This window comes from Oenanthe melanoleuca, chromosome 18 (genome assembly GCF_029582105.1).
Source record: "Oenanthe melanoleuca isolate GR-GAL-2019-014 chromosome 18, OMel1.0, whole genome shotgun sequence".
Classification (NCBI taxonomy): Eukaryota; Metazoa; Chordata; class Aves; order Passeriformes; family Muscicapidae; genus Oenanthe; species Oenanthe melanoleuca.
This window is the reverse complement of record NC_079351.1, coordinates 891,884-916,865: the sequence shown is the minus strand read 5'-3', so window position 1 is coordinate 916,865 and position 24,982 is coordinate 891,884. Positions and strand designations below refer to the sequence as shown.

Genomic DNA, 24,982 nt, shown 5'->3' with positions numbered 1-24,982 from the left:
GGTTTAATCAATTCCTAACTTCCTTTTGATCACTTAAATCTGCACCTCCCTAATGGCTCCCAATAGGGTCCTGCATTCCCAATCAAGAGCTGCCAAGGCTTTTCCCTTCTCTTCATTCTTCTGGGCAATTTAAACATTTCATAAACACCTCTTTAAACAAAGCTGAAAACCTCAATTCTCCATATTTTAAACAAACATTTGAAGATGAACTGTTTGGAGATGTGCTTTGTTTCCCTGCTGCCTCCCAGCATTTTTCTCCCTGGAATCCCTCCCACATCCACAGCCTTGCTCATCCCAAGTGGACCAAGAACCTTCCTCCCAGTTCCTTCCCCATGGGAACAAGGAACTTTTCAACAAAACCCCAACGATTTCATGCAAAAAACAAAGGTTTTCCAGCTTTCCCCCCTCCCTGGCAGCCCCAGGGTCACTTACTTGCTAAGGCTTTTTCATAGGTCTTCCCCATAGAAATGAAATTCCTGAGGCTGGGGTTGAACTGCTCCATGATGGTCTAAAGGGAAGAGAAGAGGGTTGGGATTAGCAGGGGTGGTGGGAAGTGAACAGCTCCATGCTCAACCCTGTCCTGACAAGCACAAAAAAGCAAAAAAATCCTCCCAGCCCCAGGATCCTCCCTCATGCTGCAGCTTCACTGAGGAGGAACAAGCTGGGTTTGGGGGGCTCAGCTGTGCCCCAGCACCAGACACTTCCCCAGGAAGGGAAAGTGAGTGCCCCAGCCAGAAAATTACCAGCTGTGGCAAAAATCACCAAAATGACAATGCAAGTGTCTGTCTGGGGCAGCAGCAGCCCCAGAGCTGGGGATGGTGAGCTCCCAGCCCAGCCCAGCCCAGCAGGGACAGGCAGGAAGGGCTGAGCAGAATTCCAGATGTGCAGCCAGGGTGAGGCAGAGCAGAGCCCCAGATGTGCAGCCAGGGTGAGGCAGAGCAGACCCCAGCACCCCCGAGCCACACCTGGCTGCCCCAGCCCCGGGGGCACTGCCCACCTGCCCAGAGGGGAGGCTGAACAGCCTGAGCCCCTCCTGCCCTGCCCCAGGCCTCGGACAAGGTGGGGGCAGCAATAACCGGATCAGGGAGGAGGAGAAGGGCTCTTTGTGCAGCCACAGCCCCCTGGAGGGCCCTCACCCCAACACTGATCCCACCCTGGGGCAGGCACAGCCTCCATCCCCTCCTGGGCACCCTCGGATCCCCTGAGCTGCTCCCTGCCCCACCTGGGACTCCCAAGGCGCCCCCAGAACAGGGAGCTCAGAGCCTGGATGTGCCTGAGGGGGGATGCACTGGGGATGTACTGGGGATGCACTGGGGATGCACTGGGGGATGCACTGGGGATGCACTGGGGATGCACTGGGGATGCACGGGATGCACTGGGGGGATGCACTGGGGGATGCACTGGGGGATGCACTGGGGATGAACTGGGGGATGCACTGGGGGGTGCACTGGGGATGCACTGGGGGATGCACTGGGGATGCACTGGGGATGCACTGGGGATGCACTGGGGATGCACTGGGGATGCACTGGGGGGATGCACTGGGGCGATGCACTGGGGGATGCACTGGGGGATGCACTGGGGGGATGCACTGAGGATGCACTGGGGATGAACTGGGGATGAACTGGGGATGCACTGGGGGATGCACGGGGATGCACTGGGGATGAACTGGGGGATGCACTGGGGGATGCACTGGGGATGAACTGGGGATGAACTGGGGATGAACTGGGGATGCACTGGGGGATGCACTGGGGATGAACTGGGGATGAACTGGGGATGAACTGGGGATGCACTGGGGATGCACTGGGGGGATGCACTGGGGGGATGCACTGGGGGGATGCACTGGGGGGATGCACTGGGGATGCACGGGGATGCACTGGGGGATGCACTGGGGATGCACTGGGGATGCACTGGGGGGATGCACTGGGGGGATGCACTGGGGGGGATCCCTGCTGGGAACGGGGGCTCTGCACCCCCAGGCTGTGGCAGAGCCTCACCCAGGCAGGAGGGAAGACAGGCAGACACTTAGAGGGAATAAGCTGATTAAGCATCTGTCACCTCATCTGAGGCTGCCCCAACACTATAAAGCTCATTTTCTGCCTGAGGCATTTTTATCCCAGGTCCTGCTGCCCGCTCCTGGAGGTTGGCAGCTGAATTTTCTCCACACTGTGCAGGGCTCAGGCAGAGCCCTCCTGGCTCCAGCAGCCCTGCTTGGGCTCCTCGGGGCAGGATTTTGTGTGGGGCACCCGTCAGAGGGGTGCCATCAGCCCAGGGCTGGCATTTCAGCAGAAATCCTGTCAGCCCCTGCAGCAGCAGCAGCCTGGGGATGGCTGCAGGGTCCCCAGCCCTGTCCCCAGCAGCTCCCAGGTCCCCACAGCACCAGGAACACTGCAAAGGGCAGAAGATGATTGACGAGGCTAATGAGGAGCTCCCTGCTAATTAGAGCTGCAGGCCAACAAGGCAGGGCCCCTGAAGGTGTTCTGGGCAGCTCAGAGCAGTCTGGTGGATGTGCTCAGCCTGGAAGGAGAGAATGGACCTGTAGCAACAAGCCAGGTGTTCTCCAAGGTGCAGGAGACACTTGCACAGGAGTTAATTAGCAGCGGTGAGGATTGCTCCATCCTGCCCACATCACACTGAGCTCCAGCCCAAAACCTGTCCCAGAGAGCAGCTCTGGTTGGGCTCAGTGCCCACAGCAGGGACAGGGGCACAGACACGTCCCCACGTCTGGCAGACCCCCAGCTGCAGCCCAGCCTGAGCACTCAGGCTCAACAGCATTTAACAGCAGAAATGTTGGCAGGATTTCTGCAGGGAGGAGATTTTCTGGGCGGTCTGCAGGTTGAGAGCAGTGTTTGTGTACGTGGATGTGCACAGGGATATGTAAATAGTGTGATTTTCTCAGCAGTGCCCGTGTAAACACATCGTCCTGAGCACCAAACCCAGGGAATTAATGGTGGAACAGGATCCCCAGACAAAGCACCATCCAAAATCCAGCACACCTTGCCCAAACCAGAGGGAATCAAAGCACAGCCCAGCCCTGGCACTGCTCAGGGCAGGTCCTGCTCCCCACTGATGCACAAGACACGTTTTAAAACAACAAATAAAGAGATAAAAGCCCCCAGAGGGTCTCATGGAGTGGCTGAAGGAGCAGGAAGGTGACTCTGTGCTGGCCAAATAAAATTCACCAACCCCCAGGAGGAAGTTTGCTGAAAGTGAATGTTTTTAAAACATTGTCTGGAGCCTCCAACAAAAACAGCCTGGCAGGATGAGAGCAGGGAAAAGGGCTCCTCACCCCAGAGATAAAAATAGCCTTTTCCAAGCCTTCCTCTCACTCCCAGGGTGGGAAGGGAAGGTGACTCCAGAGCCTTCACACCCCCCTCCAGGTGAGAGCCACGGAGAAATGGGAAATGAACAGAACTGTGCCATGGGATGGCTCAACAGCATCACCCTCACAGCCAGGGATGTGCTGGAGCTGCTCCCCTGGAAACACATCAGGGATGAGGGGCTTGGCAGGGCTGCCCCCACAGCACAGGTGAATCCAGGTCTGCAGGACACCAACAGCAAAGCAAATATTCAGTGACATCCTGGCAATGAAAGCAAATCTCATTCTCCCCAGATTGTGCCCCCTCAGCAGCACCCACAAGTTGTTTGCCTTCCATGGGCTGCCTGGGCAGAGTTCAGAAAAACACAGACACAAAACCTGGCAGCCTGGCAGGGTTGAAAGGGCTTTGCTTTGTTCCACTGTGCTGAATTCCCTGGGTAATGCCACTCAGCTCCCCGGGACTGGCACGGCTTTATTCAGCTGCCAAAAATGAAACTAATGCAAAGCACAAGGTCTCCAGGACACAGCCCTGCTCCCTTTGCTGGGGGAAGAGGCAGCAGAAACAAGTCCCTTTTCTCTCTCCCCTCTGAGCACACTCCAGCTACAGCCAGGATGCCCCAATCCCATAAGGAAAAGTTTAGAATCATGGAAAAGAATAAAATATCCCAAAAACTGGAAGGAGCCCAGTTCCATGAGCAAGGATCATGGAAGTCCAGCTCCTAAATCCCAAGTTTAGGTCCCACTCAAGCTGGAAGTGGACGTGGCTCAGGCAAGTCCTGCTCAGCAGCTGAAGGGCAACGCTCCCAGCACATCCCTGGCTCAAAAACCACACAGATGTGGCACCTGGGCTTAGTGGCCTTGGCAGTGCTGGGGGCTTGGCTGGTCTCAGAGGGCTTTTCCAACCTTCTCAGGGATTTTGTGGCTCCCTGCAGGACTGACTCTGCACAGGGACCTGGCCCAGCCACGGCTTCCCTGGGGGACCATGGACACCAGGGGATTCTCCTGCCACTGCCACGCTGCAGAAACTGCTCAGCTCAAAGGAAGTTTTGTGTCTAAATGGGTCAGCCCTGCTCCAGGAGCACCTTCATCATTTTGCTATCAATATTTAATGCCCAGCAAAGCCCAGAGCTGCCTCCTCCATCACAGCTTGTCCTGCCCAGCACCATCAGGAGCAGCCCTGGGGGTTTCAAGAGCCAAGTTTCTGTCAAGAAGGAGCCCAGCTGGTAAAATCAGGGAAAAAAAACCAGCCCCTATCTAAAGGTATTTAGTTTCTCCTGCCTGTCATGCCAGAGGAAGAGGGGACCCAAATCTCAGGGTAAGAGCTCTGGACATCTTTGTAGCGGGGTGTGGGTTTGAAGAGAGCTGGGCTGAGGATGCGCACGGGGCACAGGAACACCCAGCAGTGCCCATCCCTGCAAGGCAGGGCCTCCCCAAGCCCCCAGGGCTGGGACCCGCCCTGAGCAGCCAGAAGGGTCCCAGCCCCTCCCCAGGGCTCAGCCCCAGAGGAGCTGCAGCTCTGCCCCCAGCCCTGCCCTGCAACTCGAGCAGCAGCGCTGAAACCTTAACCAGGAGCAGCAGAGCAGGCACGGAGGGAGGCAGAGCTCCGGGGACACCCTGCAGAGGCAGGAGCTGCTCTGAGCGCCTCGGGATCCCCGTGTCTGCAGCTCCCACCGCCAGGGATGCTCTCCCGGGGTCCAAGGGCGTGGAGCAGCATTCCCAGCCCAGAGCCCACCGGGCAGCCTGGGGTGGGAGCAGTGCCACCATCCTGGCACCCCCAGAGCCCCCGGGCTGGGCTGCAGGGAGCATGGGGCACGGAATTTGGGGTGCCACAGGCTGGCTCCTTCCTCCTCTGCCAAAGCAGCCTCAGTTTCCTTCCTGAACCACCTGAGGAGGGATTGCTCCCATCCCTCTAGGCCTGGAATCCTGGACCTGGATGTGAGGAGAGGCTGTGACACTACAATAAATGGATTACAGCTGATGGGGAGCAAAGGAGCCTCGGGAATTCTGTCCACCTTCCTGCACCACAATCCAGGCTTCGAGCTCGGGGTGTTGTTAGGCAAAGAGCTCCTCTACTCACACAGCACTGCAAACCCATCTTCTGCACAAAAAATGGCTTTAAAATGAAATGGAGGTTGGGCTGCAAACGGCAATAATCTCATCTGGCAGGAGGAGACAGAGCTGTCTTCGGGGGAAGGAAGAATTGCCAGTCCCTGCTTTCTGCAAAAAGACAATCGGGAGCAGGGGATGAGCGGGAGGGGGCAGAGGAGCTGCCCAAGCCCAGAGCCCGGCCCGGGGTCCTGCCGTGAATCAGCAGCAGCAAAGGTGGGGTTACGTTGGCGGGAGGTGCCAGCAGCCTCCGTCTCCTCTGTAATTACTCCCCGTGTGTAGGCAGCTGCCTGTAGTGGCAGCATCGGCTCGGGGGCGGCTGACAGCTCCTCCACCAGCTCATTAGCACAGTCACTCCGAGGGTGAGCGCTGCTGCTGCTGGAAAACCATGACAATGGGCTCCCCGAGCAGAACGCCTCGGGAGAGCCGGAGCGCTGCCCGGCACCGGGAGCTGCTGCCAAACCCGCCCCGGGAGCAGCAAAGGAGGGTCAGCGACCCGCCCTGCGCTCCCACGGGTCACCGGCATCGTCCCCTCCTGCCCTCGGCAGAGCTCAGGCTCCTGCACAGGCCAAAAAATAACACCTGGGTAATGGGATTGAAGCACTGGGACTGGTTTTGGATTCAGAGCCTCCAAAGCTAAGGAGATCCAGAGGAGCCCAGTCCCCGAGCCCCAGCTGTCCCACCGGGCTCAGGGTGGCCAAAGTCCTCCAGGGAACAGGGACACGCCAGGTTCTCGCAGGCACCACACACCAAACATCTCCAGAGGCCAAGAAAAGCAGTGCTGGCTTCAAGGAGCCTCTGCTCACCAAGGGAGCACAACCAGAGCCAGGAGCATCCTCCTCCAGCTCCCAGACTCTGATTTTGGGTGAGCCCATCGGATTTTCACCAGTTCCATCTCCTCATTCCCTGCACCTGGCTGCTCGCCGGGCAGCTCCCGAGGAGCTGAGGTGTTCAGTGACTGTTGGACACCTGGGGGCTCCTCCCAAGCCCATCTGTGGCTGTCGGGGCCAAGGCACCCCGTGCCCCCTCTGATGGAGCTCTGGGCCGAGGGCTCTGCTCCGGTTCCAGCCAGGGAACGGCTGGGCCAGCACTGGCCCCTCGTTTTTGGGGGATGGCCCCAGTCCAGCACACGTGCTGGGACGGCACCGAGTGCCCTGCACTCGCTGCGGGCCGTGCCCGGGGAGGTGCTGACCTGCCCCCCAAACCTGTCATTAGCCCCGTGCTTCCAGGACTACACACCTCAAACAACAACTGAGTCACCGCTGGGGCTGCTCCCAGCCCTGTCCCCGGCAGTGCCACTGCACAAACACTGGCAACACCCTCGGTGCCAGCTCTGCCCCAGACCAAGGGCAGCCCGCACGGTGGCAGGAGCAGCCTGGCAGGGTGCCAGGGAGCCCCAGAGACCACAGCAAAATGTCACCAAGATTCAGAGCAGCCAAGATTTCGGGTGCCACAGCCCTGCCTGAACAGCTGTTACACACCAGAATCTCCAAAACCAAGACTTCAGAACTTCCCTGCCTCGGTACTTTTTGTACTACATTCCTTTTTTTTTTTTTTTTTTTTTTTTTTTCCTGCTCTGCGCTCCCAGGTAACTCAATCCAAGCCCTTAAATCACAGGAAATCGTGCAAGCTTCCCAGTTTAACAAACGACATCCTGCGTTACACGTTAGGCTACAGCAGTTTCATTAGTCCTGGTCTCAAGACCCAGCAGAGCAGAAACCGCTTCCTTCGGGGGGGAAATTAAACCACAGAAATTGTTGCATTTTCTCAGGACACCGGGAGCAGAGCAGAAAGGAAAACCGGAGAGATTCCCGAACTCCAGGGGATGGGGAAGGCTCTGGCTCGTGGCAGAGCAGCGAGTGGCGGCGGCCCCGCTCCGGGGTGATGCGGGGACAGCGCTGCCCACGCCGGGACCGGGATCCCCACGCGGCTCCGGGGCCGGGGAAGGCTCGGGGGTGCCGGGGAAGGCCGAGGGTGCCGGGGGTGCCCTCGCCCGGCGCTGGCCGTGGGCACATCCCGGGAGCGGCCCCGACGCCGCCTCCACCCGCGCCCGCTCGGCCCCCGCGCGTCCCGGGGAGGGGAAACCCGACAATGAAAATAAACTCGGAGAGCAGGAAAAGGGCGAGACGCGGCGCCGGGCACCTGTTGCGGACCCACCTTGTAGACATTCTCGGTGAGGCGGTGCACCTCCTCGGAGCGGGCCATGCCGGCCGGGCCGGGCAGCACCATGGGCGGCGGTGCGGGAGCGGCGGGCGGGGCGGGCGGAGCGGCCGCGGGGACAGCGCGGGGACAGCGCGGAGCGGCGGCCGCGGGGCCTTTTATCAGCTCCCGGGGCCGTGCCCGCCCCGATCCGCCCCGATCCGTCCCTGCCAGCCCCGCACCGCCCCGCGGGGAGGAGCCGCCCGGCGCGGGGCTGGCGGTAACGGGAGGGATGCGCCGCGCTGTGCCCGCCGTGCCCGCCGTGCCCCATCCCGTGCCCATTCCCCATTCCACAGCCCTTCGCATTCCATGTCCCTCCTCCACCCCGTTCCCATCCCACACTCCTGCCGTACCTCACCCCATAGCCCCCAACCCCGCATTATCCCCCAAATTTACCCCATCCCGAAGCTCTCGCCGTGCCCCACATCCCTGAGCTGCCCCATCCTCCAGCCCCCGCTGTACCCCCGCTGGGCAGTGGGGATGGGTGAGGAGCAGTTGGATAAGGAAGAGCAACCTGTGGTTTATGTGGTGTTAAAGAGGGTGCACATTGCCCAGGGGGCCGGGGAGCAGAGGTGGGATGAGCCATCACCCACCCAAGGGATGCTCGGCCCGAGGGTGACCAGCCCTGCCAGCCCTGCCGGCCACCTCGCTGTCCCCAGGCTGTCCCTGGCCAGCCAGGGGAACCAGGATTCCCACGGGACGCTTCTGCCAGACCTCCTGGCTCTCAGGTCCCTGTGGGACATCCCAGCCGTGCATCCCTGTCCTTCCCATCCCTCGGGCCAACGGCAGTGACTGTCACCCTGTCCTGAGGGACACGAGGAGCAGCCCCTGCCCTGGGGCCAGCGGCCCGTGCCTGTGTCCTGCCTCGCTGTGCTCCAGAGCTGTAGTTAAATGGAGCCCGACCAAGCCTTCCTCTCCCTCCTCTCTGCTGTGAGAGGCAGTGAAGCACTTAAGCAGCTGAGGGTGTTATTTTCCATCACATCCATCAATTCCGAGAACAAGGAGCCCAGGTCGATACCTCGGTCCCAAACCTCCCGTTGCTGTTCCCGCTCTCCCTCCCAGCCCCGGCAAGGAGAGCACCACCAGCAGCTGCTCCCTCTGGCTGCATTGGGGTCCCATTTTTCTTCTGCCTCAGGGCTTCCACACTCCAGAGCACAGCAAAGAATTTACAACCCCTGAGAAGGATTTTTCTCATGTGCCTGGTGTGACCAGTTAACCCTTTCCCGCTGGGGCTGAGGAAGGGGAGCAGCTGTGGGACCAGGGGAACAGGACAGTCCTGGAGGTGTTCCCAGGGAAATGCTGGGACACCCCAGTGCCACTTTCCCTCTCCATCCCACGTGGCCAGACCACAGGGATGCCTCTCCCTCAGCCAGACACCAGCACCTGGCTGCTTTTCCAGCATCAGTGGATTCAGGATTGAGCATCCAGGAGTAGAGTGCCTCTCTCTGCATCTCCATCACCTTATTTTTAGTTACGTTATGTAAGTTCTTCGCTACGTCATGGATGTGGGGGGTTCTTGCATCTAATTCCAGTGTGACAGCCCAGCAATTCAAACAAGCTGTTCCTCTGGTGAGGAAGATAAAAGGATTTGTAATTTCTGATAATAAAAGAGGCCTTTTGGGACGGCCCTCAGAGAATCTCTTCCATCTAGGCCTGCTCGCAGACAGCCGCTCCACTTTCTCCCCGTGCTCTCCTTCTCCTTATCCCCTGCAATCTGAGTGCTGAAAACCTCCCTCCCTCCCATCTCCCTGCTCCCAGAGCGGCTCCATGGCTGGAAGCAGCCAGGGGAGTTCATTTCCCCGCAGTCAGAGCCACGTGCAGCGAATTATCCTTGTCCCTGGCCCTCGCCACGTCCCCACCTCGGGGCTGCCCTCGGCCGGGAGCGCCGCCGCCTCCCGCAGCACCCCGGGAATTCTCAGCAGGAAAAACCTGCCGCTGCCTCGTGCCGTAGCATTTCCTTTGATTGCCTTTTATTTTTTTTATTTTTCTTTCCCCCCTGGTTGCCGCTCGCTGCCTTTTTGTCAGGGTGATTCACTCCCCGGGGCTCGGCGGCAGCTGGAGCGTGCCCAGGGTAACCATGGTGCCAGGGCTGCCGTGGGCTACCCCGATCCTGCTCCGTGTGCCCTCGGCGAGGCGGGACCCTCCGGTGCGGGGGCAGCGCGGGGATGCTCCGTGCCAGGCTGGGAGCAGCGGCGGGACGAGCCGGCACAGCCCCGGCTCCGGCACAGCCCCGGCTCCGGCACAGCCCCGGCCCGGGCGGAGCCACCCCGGGGACGCCGCAGCGGCACCCGCGGCACCGGCCACCTCCAGCCCCGGGCGGAGCCGGGTTGCTGTGGCAACAATAACTTATGTAATCCACCCCGCTCGGCTGCAGGTGTGGGGAGGAAATTGTGCTATTTTCGAAAGTTTCATTAGGTTCCTTCTTAATTAGCAGCGTGGCATCGCTCCAGAGCTCCCGGCCAGGTCACGCGCCCGGCGCAGGGACGGGGAGCGGGGACGGGACAGGGACAAGGGGGGACAGGGACAAACCCAGGGCAGGGACAAACCCAGGGCAGCGGCGGCGGGACAGGGACAACCGAGGGCAGTGCCAGCCGAGGGCAGTGATGGCAGGAGCAGTGGCAGCAGCTGCACCGAGGGACAGTTCGGGCCAGCAGCCCCTCCCTGCTCCCAGCTTGGGGCACTCCCTGGGGACACTCCCTGGGGACACTCTCCCTGCTCCCGAAATTCCGCCCCAGTGGCTGCGGGGGCTGCCGGGGAGGGACAGGGAGGGACAGGGAGGGAGGTGCTGCCAGGCAGGGACGCAGGCACTGCGAGGGCACCGAGAGCTGCCACATGCTCAGCGACTCGGGAACTCTCCGGTCACATGGAAAGAGCAGAAATCAAGGTGTGCTGGAATTCCCGGTGCCTTGGAGTGGGGTGTGTCACGGGACAGCACAGAGAGGAGGGAGCAGAGGGCCCATCATGGCACCAGTGCTGGTTTTTGTCACAGTCCCTGAGAAAATGCTCAGAGTTTCCCTGGGAAGATCCAATCCCAGTTGTTCCAGGTGGTCACTGGGTTCTCCTGGCACTGCCAGAGCAGGACAGAGCAGGCAGGGAACTGCACCAGGCTGAAGAAGCCGCCTCCATCTCCATCATCTCCATCTCCCACTCAGTCCTGCTGGCTCTCTGGCAGCCCCTGGCTCCCTGCTCCTCCTTTTCAGGGTGTGCTGAAGGGTCAGGCTGAGCCCACCCAGCCCTGGTGCCCTGCTGGGCCGGGGGCAGGTGTGGACCCGAGTGTTAATGAGATTCCCTGTCGTGTGGGCCGGGCAGATGGCTCCTCCATCAGAGCCCTGACATCACTGCGAGCTCCCCGTGCTCTGTCAGGAAGTTTTCATTTCTAAAATAATCTAAACGTGATTTTTCTGACATCTGGGGGTCACTGGGGAATCGCCCAGGTGGGTTTGAGCCAAACCAACCCCTCGTGAGCACAGGATGTGTTTTCCCTGAGCACCTCACTCAATTCTGACACCTGCCCTTCTTGGGAGGCCCCTCCTCAGTCCCAGGCTGTCCCCCCACTTCCTTCTGAGTGCCTCATTAAGGAGCTGGCCAGCAAACCCCACACCAGAACCCAGGTCTTGGAGCATCCTCCCAAACTCAGCCTCAGCCTCCCCTTTGCAGTGCAGCCGTCGCTCACCAGGATTCCAGGAGGTGCCTGGGACTGACAGTGAGTAGGTTTAGGTTAAATATTGGGAATAAATCCCTCTCTGTGAGGGTGGGGAGCCCCTGGCACAGATTTCCCAGAGAAGCTGTGGCTGCCCCATCCCTGGAAATGTTCCAGGCCAGGCTGGACAGGGCTTGGAGCACTCTGGTCTAGCAGAATGTCCCATGAGCTTTAAGGTCCTTTCCAGCCCAGCCCCTTCCGTGATTCTGTCACCATTGGTGCTGGTGGGAGCTGGTCCCTGAATCATCAGGGGGTCAGGATTTAGAAGCTGTCCCTGGCTTGGAGATGTCCCCTGTGTGTGCCAGCAGCTCCCAGCATTAAATCCCTCCAGCAAACCCAGCAAAGCCTTTTATTGGGGATTAGCCAAGGATGAACAATCCAGGCCCTCACTGCAGGGCTGCATCCAGCAGTTCCCAGCTCCTGCCTCACACTGGGACAGTGGGACTCACAAAGTGGGGAGGGATGTTTCACCACGGGGGAAACTGAGGCACGACAAAGAACCTGAGCTCTCATCATCCCAGGGTTTCCCTCATCCCGTTGGAAGCAGCTTCTGGGCAAGGCTCCAGCAGTGCAGGGACTGGGGGACAGCTCTGCCCCCTGATGTGACACACGTGTCCCTCTGGCCCTGCCCACGGCGAGCGCTGGGGACTGGCTGTCCTCCCTGGGGACACTGCCGGCAGTCCCAGAGGGACCCCAGGACCCCTCTGCTCGCAGCCCCACATCCTTGGCCGTGGGATGCGGGTCTGGGACACTCCTGGTGCCAGCAGCGCTCCTGGAGCTCCGGCTGGGGCACAGCCCTGCCCCGTGTCCCGCGTGTCCCCCGTGTCCCCACCGTGTCCCCCGGGCCCTGCCAGCGGCCGGGCTCGCTGCAGGAGCCCCGGCTGTCCCGGGAGGCTCCCGGGGAGCGCAGGCACAGGGAGGAGCCGGAATGACGGAGGAAACGAGGAGTGGGTGGGAGAACAAAGCGCTGCGGATGCGGAGCTGCGGTGGGGCCGGGGAAGATGGAGACAGACACCGGGTGGGGATGAGGGAGGCAGGAGGGACCCTGGGGACAGCCGGGCACATCCGTGCTGCCAGCCCTGGGGCTGGGCAGGCTTGGGGGCTCCACAGCAAACCCGAGCTCTGCTGGGTGCTCTGGGGTCCCCCTCGCTGCCCTGTCCCTGCTCAGCTGCCCCAGCGCGTTTCACGAGTGAGTAATGCTGAATTACAGCGCTAAGGAGCTCTCTGGGGATCCTTGGGAATAACAGGAATAGTTTATGCGATTTGCATAATTGGTATGATGGGATTTTGCATCACGTTGCTGAGCTCGGGGAAGCGTCTGGGGCAGAGTCGAGGTGCTGCTGGGGGCTCTGGGCACCTTGGGGGGCTCTGGGCACTTTGGGGGGCTCTGGGCACTTTTGGGGGCTCTGGGCACCTTGGGGGGCTCTGGGCTCTTTGGGGGGCTCTGGGCACTTTTGGGGGCTCTGGGCACTTTGGGGGGGCTCTCGGCACTTTGGGGGGCTCTGGGCACTTTTGGGGGCTCTGGGCACCTTGGGGGGCTCTGGGCACTTTTGGGGGCTGTCTCATCCCTGCCCAGCCCTGCCTGGGAAGGACCAGCCGGTCACAGAAGGGACAGGATCAGGTCTCGCTGCCACCTGCTCCCCATGTCCCCCTTCTGTCCCTCCAGCTGGCCCTGGGCTGTCACAGCCCCACAGCCCCCCGGGCACGTTTGCCCGTCCCGTGGCCACTTCTGATGGCCCAGCCCAGTTCCTGGGAAGCAGCACAAGGCCTGAAGGACATGGTGCCAAATTCCCCTGCCCTGTCCCAGCCCCAAGGCCACCCAGCTCCTGCCCAGCATCTCCAGCCTTGCTGGGCACGGCTGCTCCCGGCTCAGAGCTCAGCTCGGCCCTGGCACTGGGCTCAGCTCGTTTCCTCTCTCGCTAATTAATCCCAGAGCCCTGGGCTGTGGCTCCCCCAGCCCCAGCAGCCTGGCATGGCTCTGCTGCGCTGCCCGAGTGGCAGGGGACAGGCTGGGGACACCCATCACGGGGCAGCGCCGGCCCTGGGGACACCCACGACTGGAGGAGCCACATTCCAGGGCAGGGCAGGGCAGGGCAGCCAGTTTGGGGCAGCAGCAGCGGTGACACGGGGACAAATGCCAGTCCCAGCGCCCCTTCCACCCATCTCCATGGGTCCTGTGTCCCCAGGAGCAGGAATTGTGGCTCCCACGTCAGAGCTGAGGCGTTCCAGCCCTGCCAAGCACCACCTCTCACCGGCAGCTCCCGTCTGGCACCGGGAGCAGCAAAGGTCACATTCCCGGCCGTGCTCGGACAGACCCGCTTTGTTCCCAGCCCTGCTCTAATTAGGAAATTGCGCTGATTTTTTTTTTTTTTCCCCCACAGTTGAACTATCGAAACTTGGGCTTGTTCCCCGCCAAAGCCTCTTCTGTGGCTCTGCTGGTGACTCAGCGTGACACCAGGGCACTGAAATATGGAAGAGGGAAAGGGAAGGAGCCAGTGGCTGGTTCCCAGTGTGTCCCAGTGGGCAGCTGGGATGGGGGGTGGCACTGCGAGGTCAAGCTCCCCAATAGTGCCCTCAAGTGTGGGAAACACCCCTGGGACTCCCACACAGGGCAGGGCAAGCTCAGGGTGTGGATGATGAGGAGGAGGAGGAAGATGAAAGATCCTCACAAACTGTGCCTTGTCCTGAGTGTTTGCCAGAGAGGGTGGGGGACAAGGGACACTGTGAGTTCATTCCCTGGGCTGGGAGCTGAGGGGGGACAGGCAGAGCCCCCAGGGCCTCTGAGCCCTCGTGCCAAAAAGCAGCAGGGCCCAGATGAGAGGCCCAGGGGTCTGACACCTCTGGGGCTCCCAGCTCTGACTTGTTTTCCATGGGTGTTCCAGGAAACACGGGAGGCAGCGGAGCATGACAGCGTGTCAGAGTGCAGCAGTGTTGGGTGCAGCTGTTTGGGGCTGGGCTGGTGTTTGGGGCTGGGCTGGTGTTTGGGGGCTGTGCAGCTGTTTTGGGGCTGTGCAGATGTTGGGGCTGTGCAGCTGTTGGGGGCTGTGCAGCTGTTGGGGGCTGTGCAGGTGTTGGGGCTGTGCAGCTGTTTTGGGGCTGTGCAGATGTTGGGGGCTGTGCAGCTGTTTGGGGGCTGTGCAGCTGTTTTGGGGCTGTGCAGATGTTGGGGGCTGTGCAGCTGTTGGGGGCTGTGCAGATGTTTGGGGCTGGGCAGGTGTTTTGGGGCTGGGCAGGTGTTTGGGGCTGGGCAGCTGTTTGGGGGCTGTGCAGCTGTTTTGGGGCTGTGCAGCTGTTGGGGGCTGTGCAGATGTTGGGGGCTGTGCAGCTGTTTGGGGGCTGTGCAGATGTTGGGGGCTGTGCAGCTGTTTGGGGGCTGTGCAGATGTTTTGGGGCTGTGCAGATGTTTTGGGGCTGGGCAGGTGTTTTGGGGCTGTGCAGCTGTTTGGGGGCTGTGCAGCTGTTTGGGGCTGGGCAGGTGTTTGGGGCTGGGCAGGTGTTTGGGGCTGTGCAGCTGTTTGGGGCTGTGCAGCTGTTTGGGGGCTGTGCAGCTGTTTGGGGCTGTGCAGCTGTTTGGGGCTGTGCAGCTGTTGGGGGCTGTGCAGCTGTTTTGGGGCTGTGCAGCTGTTGGGGGCTGGGCTGGCAGCCCCCCTCCCTGGCAGTGCTGCCATCCAGCTGTGTTGGCATAGAAACTGCCTCCCGTTACACAAGTCCCTCAAAGCTGGGGAGAGGCTGCTGAGGAGGGGAGGCAGCTGCAGGCTGTGCCCCAGACCAGCCCTGAGCCAGCTGTGGGCACACAGGGGGTGAGGGAACGGGGCTGGTGCCCAGCTGGTGCCCAGCTGCCTCCTGGACAACAGGAGTGAGAGTCTATTTAAAGGCACTGCTGCTTGCATATGCTGGCTGGAATTCCTGCTCCCCCAGCCTCGTCCCTCACTCCTGGGGTGTTGGATGAAGGTTCAGTGTGGGCAGATCCCAAGGGATGGGGCAGTGTCCCCATGGGACAGGGACTGTCCCTGTTTTGGGGAGGAGGGAATGGGCAGCAGCATCTCCCAGCAGAGCTCCTCGTTCCCCCTCCCCTGCATGGGGCTGGGACCCCACACTGCACAAACTGCTGGGAACAGCACAGAGATCAGGAGGAGTGACAGAATCCCCTGTCACTGTCACACGTGCTGTGCCTGGCCCTGCCCCGGCAGGCTTGCCCTGAGCAATGTCCAGTGGCCAGAACCTCTCCAGAGCTCCAGGACAGGGGCCAGGGCTGTGCCAGGGCAGTGCCAGGGCAGTGCCAGGGCTGTGCCAGGGCCATGCCAGGGCTGGAGGCTCCAGGGAGGGAGCAGGGGCAGCAGCCAAGGCAGGAGCCTGAGGTTTGTTCCTGTTCTCCAGGGTTTAATTAACAGCCAGCAGCGCTGCCTCCACACTCTTCTCACTCAACATCTGGCCAAGTCAAACACAGCTGGAAGAGCTCTGTGTGCAGCCTCCTGGCAGGACTGGCTCCCACCCCACTGCCACAGCTCAGGGGCACGGGCAGTGCTGATGAAACACCCCAAACTCAGCACAGCTGCTTTCCCAGGGCCCAGCAGCAGCAGAGACACAAACCCAGAGTAGCAGGGGAGCAGCTGCTGGCCAAGCACAGCCAGAGGCTCAGAACATCCCAGCTGGGGCCTCACCCCGAGCGTGGGGTGTCCCCAGGCCCTGTGCCCATCCCAAACGGGGACAGTCACACCCAGGCTTGGCTGGAGTGGGTGCTTGGACAAGTCTGTGGGGATGGACAGAGGGAGGCAGAAGGGGATGATGGACAGTGAGGTCCCTCAGCAGGGACCCCAGGTCAGAGCCATGCCAGGACTGTCCCAGCACTGTCACCCCCCAGGGCCATCCAAACAGGATTGTTTGTGTCACACGGAGCCTGCTCCGAGATCTCCTGCCCACGTCTCTCCCAGGAGCAGGGAGCAAGGAGGGCAGGGTGGAGGAAGATCCAGAACACTCCCTGTGCACACAGAGGCTGAGAGGAGTCACTGGAGCCACTGGAGGCAGTTTATTGTCACAGGGCAGCACAGAGGTCACAGCCCACCCCCGGCCCTTCCTCCCAACGAGACCCGGCTCAAGCTGCTGGGCAGGGATTAGCAGAGGAGGCTGTGGCCAATCTGCTCCCAACTTTCCTGCTGGATCAGAAATTGGCCTCTCCACTGGGCAAGGATGGAAGGAGCTGCATTAACCCCTTCAGCACCAGCCCCACTCCCTCCCTACCCCCTGGGGAGGGCTGGCTCGCCTCTCCTGCTGCCAGGACGTTCAGCAGCAGGAAAGCAGAGCAGAGCAGAGCAGAGGGACTGCAGCACAGCCTCCTCATCCCTCTGCCGTGGCAATGGCAATCCCAGGGAACAGGGCTTTCCCAGAGCACCTGCAGTGGAAGCTGGGCTCCCGGGACAGATCCCTTCCACACCTGCTGGCAGTGCCCTGCTCTCCTCCCGTGAATACAGACAGAACAGGGGCTCGTTCAGCCCAGCAGCGGCTGGAGCAGCCCTGGAGGAGCAGCAGTGCCCGGAATGCTCCTGGCAGAGGCACTGCTGGACCCGAGGCTCTCTCTGCTGGGAACTGGCAGCACTGCAGCTCAGCCAGCACTGAGCAGAGAATGAAGCACGGGGAGCAGAGCAGGACCTGGCCCTGGGAGGGCTGGGAGCAGGACCCTGCTGTCCCAGCAGCAGCTGGGTGACCACAGACCCTGCCCTGGGATCATCCAACGGCCAGGGCAGCTCCAGAGGCAGCAGCTGCTGCCAGCACTGTGCTGGTGCCAAACCCAGCACCAGGGACTGGGGCTGCTATGGAACATTAGTGAGGGGACAGCAGGGGGACATGGGGCAGCTCCAAGGCACTCCCTGCCTTGGGGAGCACAGGAGCACGAGGATGCCCTGGCCAGTCTTTGGAACACAACACAGAGAACATGGAGAGCACAACTCCACCCAGAGCTGCTGCTGGCCCAGCACCATGATCCCAGTCCTTGGGATCACTTTTTGTCTAGCACCAGATCCCACAACCCCAACAACTGCCCCACAGTCTCCAAGGACCCTCTGTCCTTCTGCTGTCACAGAAATACAGATTAGGGGTTGTGGCTTCAAGAACATAATAAATAAAATCTGCAGTGTCCTGAAGAGCATCTGCAAGCTGGCAGGTGAGCTTGTTCCAAGAGCAGCCAAATCTGCTGCTCAGGCAGCCCAGGCCGTGTTCCAGACCCTCCAGCATCCAAGTGAGTCCTCAGAGGGGCTGGGGCTCCCTGGAGCTCTCCAGAGCCCTTTGCAGTGCTGATTCCTGGAGCCCCAGGCCCGAGTCCGGCAGCAGGAGCCCAGGAACGTGTCTGAGTGCTGAGGAAACGTCCAGCAGGAGCAGCTGAGCAGAGTCTGTGGGATCCATCAGTCCTTCCCAAAGGCCAAAGGTGAACTGTGGCACTGCAGCAGAGCCACAGGAGGAATCCTGGCTCCTAACCCAGCAGGAGCTCCTTGCTGGCATTGCAGGAATTTTCAGCCAGCCCAGGGCTGCTCAGGCTCAGCTCTGCAGGGCTCCAGGGCTGAGCTGAACTGTGCCCAGGGCTGAGCTGTGCCCAGGGCTGAGCTGAACTGTGCCCAGGGCTGAGCTGTGCCCAGGGCTGAGCTGAACTGTGCCCAGGGCTGAGCTGTGCCCAGGCTGAGCTGAACTGTGCCCAGGCTGAACTGTGCCCAGGGCTGAACTGTGCCCAGGGCTGAACTGAACTGTGCCCAGGGCTGAACTGTGCCCAGGCTGAGCTAAACTGTGCCCAGGGCTGAACTGAACTGTGCCCAGGCTGAGCTGAACTGTGCCCAGGGCTGAACTGAACTGTGCCCAGGCTGAGCTGAGCTGTGCCCAGGGCTGAACTGTGCCCAGGGCTGAGCTGAACTGTGCCCAGGGCTGAACTGAGCTGTGCCCAGGGCTGAACTGAGCTGTGCCCAGGGCTGAGCTGAACTGTGCCCAGGGCTGAGCTGAACTGTGCCCAGGGCTGAACTGAACTGTGCCCAGGGCTGAGCTGAACTGTGCCCAGGCTGAGCTGAACTGTGCCCAGGCTGAGCTGAACTGTGCCCACCGCTGAGCTGTGCCCAGGGCTGAGCTGAACTGTGCCCAGGGCTGAACTGTGCCCAGGGCTGAGCTGAACTGTGCCCAGGGCTGAACTGTGCCCAGGGCTGACTCCTCAGCTCACAGCAGATCAGGCTTTGCCCAGCCACAGCCACTGCAGCAGGAGCAGGGCTGAGCACCCAGGCTGAGCCTGGCCCAAATCAAACCCCTGGGGCTGGGTCTGCACGAGCCAGGGCAGAGCCCAGCCCAGAGCTCAGCATGTGGGAGCTCAGTGCTCCAGCAGGACAGGACAGATGGAGGCAGGAGAGAGAAGGGACAGAGGGACACAGACATCAGAGAGCTGCACAGGGCTCCTGCTCACCCAGCACTGCCCAGCACAAACTCCTCACTCTGAGCCTGGGATTTCCTGGGATTTGGCCAGAGCATAGGCAGGCTGACCACCAGAATCAAACCTACGAGAAAAATTTGGCTTTGGATGATTTAGAGTTGCTGTTTAATCCCGAGACAGCGCAGCTGAGTGAGTCTGGAATTTAAGTTACAAAAAAAGAAAGCACTAGAAAATAATCTTGATACAAGAGCGATAATCAGCTGAGGTTCCCCACCCTGTGCAGGGAATCCTGCTCCACAATCCACCCAGCACAGCTGGGATGCTGCCAAGGCATTGCCTGTCCCCAGCACACACTGGGAGGGCAAACTGTCCAGGGTGAAAGTTTGGTGGGGGAATCCCCAGCACTGGGAGTTAAGATGCTGCCACCAGCTCTGGCTTTGGCCTGTTCTTGATGGGTGACACCTCTGTGGAAGGAAAAGAAACTTGTTACAGAATCAGGGAATGCAAATATCCTGCAGCCATCTCCTGAGGGGGATCCAGGGCTCAGAGTCCACTCTGCAGGGCAGCAAATGCTTGCACAGCTCCTGAACTAAGAGAAACTGGTTATAAATAATCCCACATTCCCATATGGAAATGCCCTTTCACAGCACTGAAGAATCACAGACTTTCAGAACATGCAAAGCCACCAGCCCAGGGACAGACCCTGGCCAGGAGCAGGGCCAGCTCTGCCCTCACCACAGGACCTGACACCCCTGGGCCGTGTTCTGTTTGGCCTCAGGGCTGACACCTGAGCCCTGTTTAGGAGTAAACAAGCTCCAAGGAAATCAGCCCCACTGCCCACATCCCAGATTGCTCCTGGGCAGATTCCACACAGGGAAATGGCTTCCTCCAGCTCCTCTCTGCACAAGCAGGCAGCTCCAGCTCCTGTGAGTGACATCTCAGGGCTCTGCTGTCCCACGAGAAGAGTCTTCACCAGTCTGAGTTTTCAGCTCCTCAGCACAGACACCTGATGAATCCCAGTGGGCTCCTTCCCTGCCAGGCAGGGCCACCAGGGCCTGTTTGGTCACCTCTTAGTGAGCTCTGCCACTTGCCAGCTTCACCCCCACACAAATCCATCCACTGAGGCTTTGGATTGCTCAGGAACACTCGGGGACCATCAGCTCTGTGGAGCTCGTGCTCTGACAGTCCTGGAACTGTGGGACTCCAGTGATCCTCATCCAGCTGGCTCCAAAACACTGGGAAGTGAGGTGGGAAGAGCTCCCAGTCATCCCAAGCCTCAGAGAAATCCTCAGAGCTGGGCAGGGTGAATCCAACATCCACAGAACACCCTGTGCTGTGAGACAGGACTGGCCCAGGGCTGTGGGAGGAAGCCTTGCCTGGCTCAGGCAAGGAAGGAATTCCTTATGGAGCCTCCTGATGGACTGAGGAGTCTCAGGGCAGGATTTGCCTCACAGCAGGTACAGGATGGGACAAGAAGAGCAGGTGTCACACAGGGAGCTCCCCAAGGGACTGACCAGATGCTGACAGAACAGCCTCAGGTGCTCCTGGAGCGAGGGCTCAGCTGGGCCTGTCCCCACGCCAGGAGCTGCTGCTCCTGCCCCTTCTGCAGGACACTTACACTGGGAGAGGGTCTCAGACCATTGCACAGGACAGGAGCATGAGAAGCCAAAGCTGTGCAAGCAGAACATACCTGGGATCTTCTCTGAGAGTGGCTCTGAAGGAACTTCTGGAAGCTCCAACTGTTCCTGCAAGGACAGTAAAGACAAGGTGTCACAAGGTGTCACAATGTGTCACAAGGTCACCCCACTGTGGGCAAAGACTGGGGCTGGCAATGTCCCACATTTGCCCCCAGACTGAGCTTTGAGAGCAGCAAAAAGGTACTTGAACTGCTGTTAAAAACAGCTTCCCAAAAATGTGGGTTTTAATGCCAAAAACATCAACCCCACCTGAGTAATAGCATTTAATTCTTCTAGAATGGCATCTTCATCCTCCTCAGTCAGGCTGCCAGCCAGGAGCTCGTCTATTTGCTGTGGGAGAGAGGGAAGGCATCACATTCCCAGCCTGTGGCTCTGGGACACAGTGCCCACCCCAGCAGCTGTGCAGAGCAGAGGCTGCTCCCAGCTCCTCGTGTACACACCCTCTGGTACTCCACAGCATCCTGGGTTTCTCCTATTATCCTTTCCACCTCTTCTATGGACATAACCTGAAGGGCAGAGCCAAAATGCAGGTGTGGGAGGGGCCTGCAGGGAGGCAGCTCCAGGCAGGCCCCTCTGAAGTACCTGGTACCTCACAAGTACCTGGTGCATTTTGTTCAGACACTCGTTGCCTATTTTCAGGCCCTCGATGACCTTCATTTCAATCTGGGTGAATTCAATGTCCTGGACCTGGAGTGGGGAGGAGAAAGGGAAGAGCCTTTGTCACACTTTGGCCAGGCATTGGCACAGAGAATCCTGGAGGGATTTTACAGATATGGGGGCAGTGGTGGCCATGGCAGTGCTGGGGAGTGACTGGGCTCACAGGGCTCTTCCCACCTAAACAATTCCATGTTTGGCATTATTAGGCAGGCACAGGCTGCCAGGACCACCAGAGAAGCTGCAAAGAGCAGTCAGAGGAGCCCTTTGTGTCCTGTCAGTGGCACCAGCAGCAGGAAACATCCACACAAAAAGCTCAGCACAGGCAGCTGCACCAGCAGGTCCAACAGCCCAGGAAGTGATTTCACCAGATTTTCCCCAGCTGCCAGTCCCAGCTGAGACCTCCCCAAACCCAAACACATCCAGTTCTGAAATGACAGGCCTGAGACAAGCCCAGGAAGGCCCCAGTGCAGCCATCCCCTCTGTGAGTAACGTTTCAGCAATTTCCAAACCACTCATTTAACAGGGAGCCTGCAGATTCCAAACACACCACTCTGTGTCTCCAGGGAAATCGTGGCACATGTACAATTTTGGAAACATTTTGGAAACAAAGGGCTGAGCACCTGCCAGGACGTGCCAGTTGGGATGGAATTCCAGGGAATCCAGGGGCGCCCCACCCCAGAACACCCCAAGGCCTCGCTCACCATCCGCTCCAGGTTGCTGATCTGGTTCTCTGTTTTGTCCAGAAGCTGCTCCTGGTACCGTTTCTTCTTCAGCAGGAGCATGGCTTTCCTGAGGGACACAGCAGGGATGAAGCAACTGAAGCTCAAAGGAGCTTCAAAGCCACGTTTGTTCTGTGCTTCTGCTAAAAGGGGACAACTCCTGGCTGCTGAACTGGCAGCCCAGCTCCTGCAAGGAGCAAGGACGAGCAGACTGGGTATTGGGAATAAATCCTTCCCTGGGAGGGAAGCTGTGGCTGTCCCTGCATGTGTCTCAGCTCAGGATGGACAGGGCTGGGAGCAGCCTGGGACAGTGGAAGGTGTCCCTGCCCATGGCAGGGGTGGGACGGGATGAGCTTTAAGGTCCCTCCCACCCAAACCATTCCGGGACTCCATTCCTACGATCCAGCGGTGTTTCCTGGCCGGTGACACCTGGAGGTGGCCCTGCCGCCCCCTCCCCTCCCCTCCCCTCCCCTCCCCTCCCCTCCCCTCCCCTCCCCTCCCCTCCCCTCCCCTCCCCTCCCCTCCCCTCACTCTTTCTTGCCGTCCCGGAGCAGCTGCCGGGCCAGCGCCCGCTCCCGCTCCAGCCCCAGGCTCAGCCGCTTCTGGTACTGCCGCAGCTTGTCCCGCTGCTGCTTCAGTTGCTGCGGGACACAGGGACAGAGGGATGCACAGGGGCACGGACAGAGGGACAGGGGCACGGACAGAGGCACGGACGGGGCACAGACAGGGGCACGGACAGGGGGACAGGGGCACGGACAGGGGGACATGGGCACGGACAGAGGCACGGACAGAGGCACGGACAGGGGCACGGACAGAGGCACGGACAGGGGCACGGACAGGGGTCACAGCGCTCAGCCCCAGCCCCGCTCCGCCATCGCCGGGGACCCCGCAAACCCCACGGGCAGCCCGGAGCCGGGCCAGACCCGGTCAGGCCCGCTCAGCAGCACGGCCCGGCCCGGTGCGTCCATCCCCCCGTTCACCGGCACGGCCCGGTCCATCCCGCTCCCCCCGCCCCTCACCAGCACGGCCCGGTCCATCCCAGTTCCCCCCCTCACCGGCACAGCCCGGTCCATCCCGCTCCCCCGTCACTAGCAGTGCCCGGTCCATCCCGCTCCCCCCTCACCAGCACAGCCCGGTCCATCCCGCTCCCCCCGCCCCCTCACCAGCACAGCCCGGTCCATCCCGTTCCCCCGCCCCTCACCGGCACAGCCCGGTCCATCCCGCTCCCCCGTCACTAGCAGTGCCCGGTCCATCCCGCTCCCCCCTCACCGGCACAGCCCGGTCCATCCCGCTCCCCCGTCACCAGCACGGCCCGGTCCATCCCGCTCCCCCCGTCACTAGCAGTGCCCGGTCCATCCCGCTCCCCCGCCCCTCACCAGCACGGCCCGGTCCTGCTCCGTGACGCGGCTCCGCCGTTTCCGCCCGAACAGGTTCCCCATGGCCGCTCCTGCCCGGCCCGGCCCGGCCCGGCCCCGACGGCGGCCGCGAGGGGCCCGGCCCCGCACAACGCGCAGCGACAGCCGCGGCGGCCAGAGCGCCGCTAGGGGGCGCGCTGGGGACGGGAATACCGGGAATGGGAAATAAAATCTGGAACGGGAATAACAAAATAGGGAATGGAAATAACAAAATAGGGAATGGGGATAACCGGGAATGGGAATAATAAAATAGGGAGTGGAGATAATAATATCGGGAATGGGAATAAAATCTAAAATGGGAATAATAAAATAGGGAATGGGGATAACCGGGAGTGGGATTACAACAGGGAATGGGGATAAAATAGGGAACGGGAATAATAAAATAGGGAATGGGAATAATAAAATAGGGAGTGGGGATAATAATAATAACTGGAATGGGGATGAAATAGGGATAGGGGATAATAAAATAGGGAATGAGGATAACCGGGAATGGAAACACAACAGGGAATGGGGATAATAATATCAGGAATGGGAATAAAATCTGGAATGGGAGTAATAAAATAGGGAATGGGAATAATAATATCGGGAATGGGAATACAACAGGGAATGGGGATAAAATAGGAAATGGGAATAGTAAAATAGGGAATAGGGATAATAATATTTGGAATGGGAATAATAATATAGGGAATGGAAATAATAATATAGGGAATGGGGATAACTGGCAAGGGGAACAAATAGGGACTGGGAATTATAAAATAGGGAATGAGGATAATAATACTGGGATGGGGATAATGAGGGAGTGGGGTACAGGGAACAGGATACAGGGAATGGGAGGTTGGGGAGGGAGGCTGTAGGGGTGGGGGGTCCATTGGATTGTTGGGTGGAAAAGCCCCCCAACCCCATCGTGTCCAGCCACTCCCCTGGCACTGCCAGGATCCATTTCTCCATTTATTTATTTATTCATTTCTGCATCTCTCCATCTCTCCCAGCAGCTCATCCCTCACAGCAAGCCGGGCTGCCCCCCGGCCCCACACAAGGATCCTCACACCACAAAGTGTTTCTGCATTTATTTTTTATTAACCATTTATTTGTCTGTAATTGTTTTACTCTCACATTACAATCGTGTGGGGGTTTTTATATATTTTTTCTTAAACTTTATTTTTGTAAAATAAATAGAGATAAGTGAACTTTTTAAGGTAGGACGCTCTCCAGATCCTTGGTTAAACTCTGTGATCCCATGATTGAATCTCTGCATCAGACCTGTGGAAGCACAGCCCACACATGCTCAGGGTAAAATCCCAACAGCCCCAATTCCTTAAAATCCCCTGTCCTGGACGTGGGGCTGCACCAGGGCAGGAGCAGCAGCTCCCACCGTGCCAGGGATGTCCTGTTCCTTTCACAAATACACTGATAGAGTTAAAAATCGATTGGTTTTGAAGCTGTGAGTGGTAACGGGTTAGGTGAGATCCCAAACTCTGGCTCCACCCGCAGGGACAGCCCGGGAGCGGCTCGGGAAGAGGCACAGCTCTGTTAGACCATAATTCACTTTGGGGAGCTCAGAAATGGGGTTTTTAGGTAGTTGTGAAGTTTAAAGCCTTTGATTCATTATCCTGGGGTGTGGCCCTCGGCCTCCCGGGGCTTGGGGACACCTGACAGGGTTTGGGGACTGTCCCAAGCCAAGTCCCTGACACAGCCTGGGGCGCCCCAGGACACAGGGACAGGTGCCAGGGCAGCAGCAGCAGGGTGGGCACGGGGCAGGGGCAGCCCCAGGGACGGG

General features: G+C 59.9%; 2 protein-coding genes across 10 annotated transcripts in view; both read right to left on the bottom strand.

The window, feature by feature from the left end:
• Positions 1-7,710, bottom strand: part of BAIAP2 (BAR/IMD domain containing adaptor protein 2) — a 39,834-nt gene extending 32,124 nt beyond the window's left edge. For 6 of the 9 annotated variants that reach the window (XM_056505913.1, XM_056505916.1, XM_056505917.1 and 3 more), the window contains exons 1-2: positions 7,580-7,710; positions 433-508 (exon numbers count right to left, since the gene is read on the bottom strand). In XM_056505913.1, the coding sequence (XP_056361888.1) occupies positions 433-508; positions 7,580-7,651 (148 nt within the window). In that variant the 5' untranslated portion in view covers positions 7,652-7,710. The remainder of the gene's footprint in view (positions 1-432; positions 509-7,579) is intronic. The other 3 variants (XM_056505915.1, XM_056505919.1, XM_056505914.1) reach the window with 1 other exon arrangement.
• Positions 7,711-18,865: 11,155 nt separating this feature from the next.
• CHMP6 (charged multivesicular body protein 6) lies at positions 18,866-23,271 on the bottom strand. Its single transcript, XM_056506158.1, has 8 exons — positions 23,167-23,271; positions 22,322-22,431; positions 21,773-21,860; positions 21,015-21,101; positions 20,855-20,920; positions 20,664-20,744; positions 20,408-20,462; positions 18,866-19,181 (listed from the first exon to the last, which is right to left on the bottom strand). Exons 1-8 carry the CDS (start codon positions 23,227-23,229, stop codon positions 19,129-19,131), a joined length of 603 nt encoding a protein of 200 aa, XP_056362133.1. The 5' UTR covers positions 23,230-23,271; the 3' UTR covers positions 18,866-19,128.
• Between the last annotated feature and the right edge of the window lie 1,711 nt (positions 23,272-24,982).

Coding starts and splice junctions, on each gene's coding strand:
- CHMP6 (XM_056506158.1), bottom strand. CDS start 23,229: ATGGGGAACCTGTTCGGGCGGAAACGGCGGAGCCGCGTCACGGAGCAG. Junction 21,102..21,772: donor TCAGCAACCTGGAGCGGATG/GTGAGCGAGGCC, acceptor TCCCCACTCCAG/GTCCAGGACATTGAATTCAC. Junction 19,182..20,407: donor ACTCTCAGAGAAGATCCCAG/GTATGTTCTGCT, acceptor TTCCTTCCACAG/AGGTGTCACCCATCAAGAAC.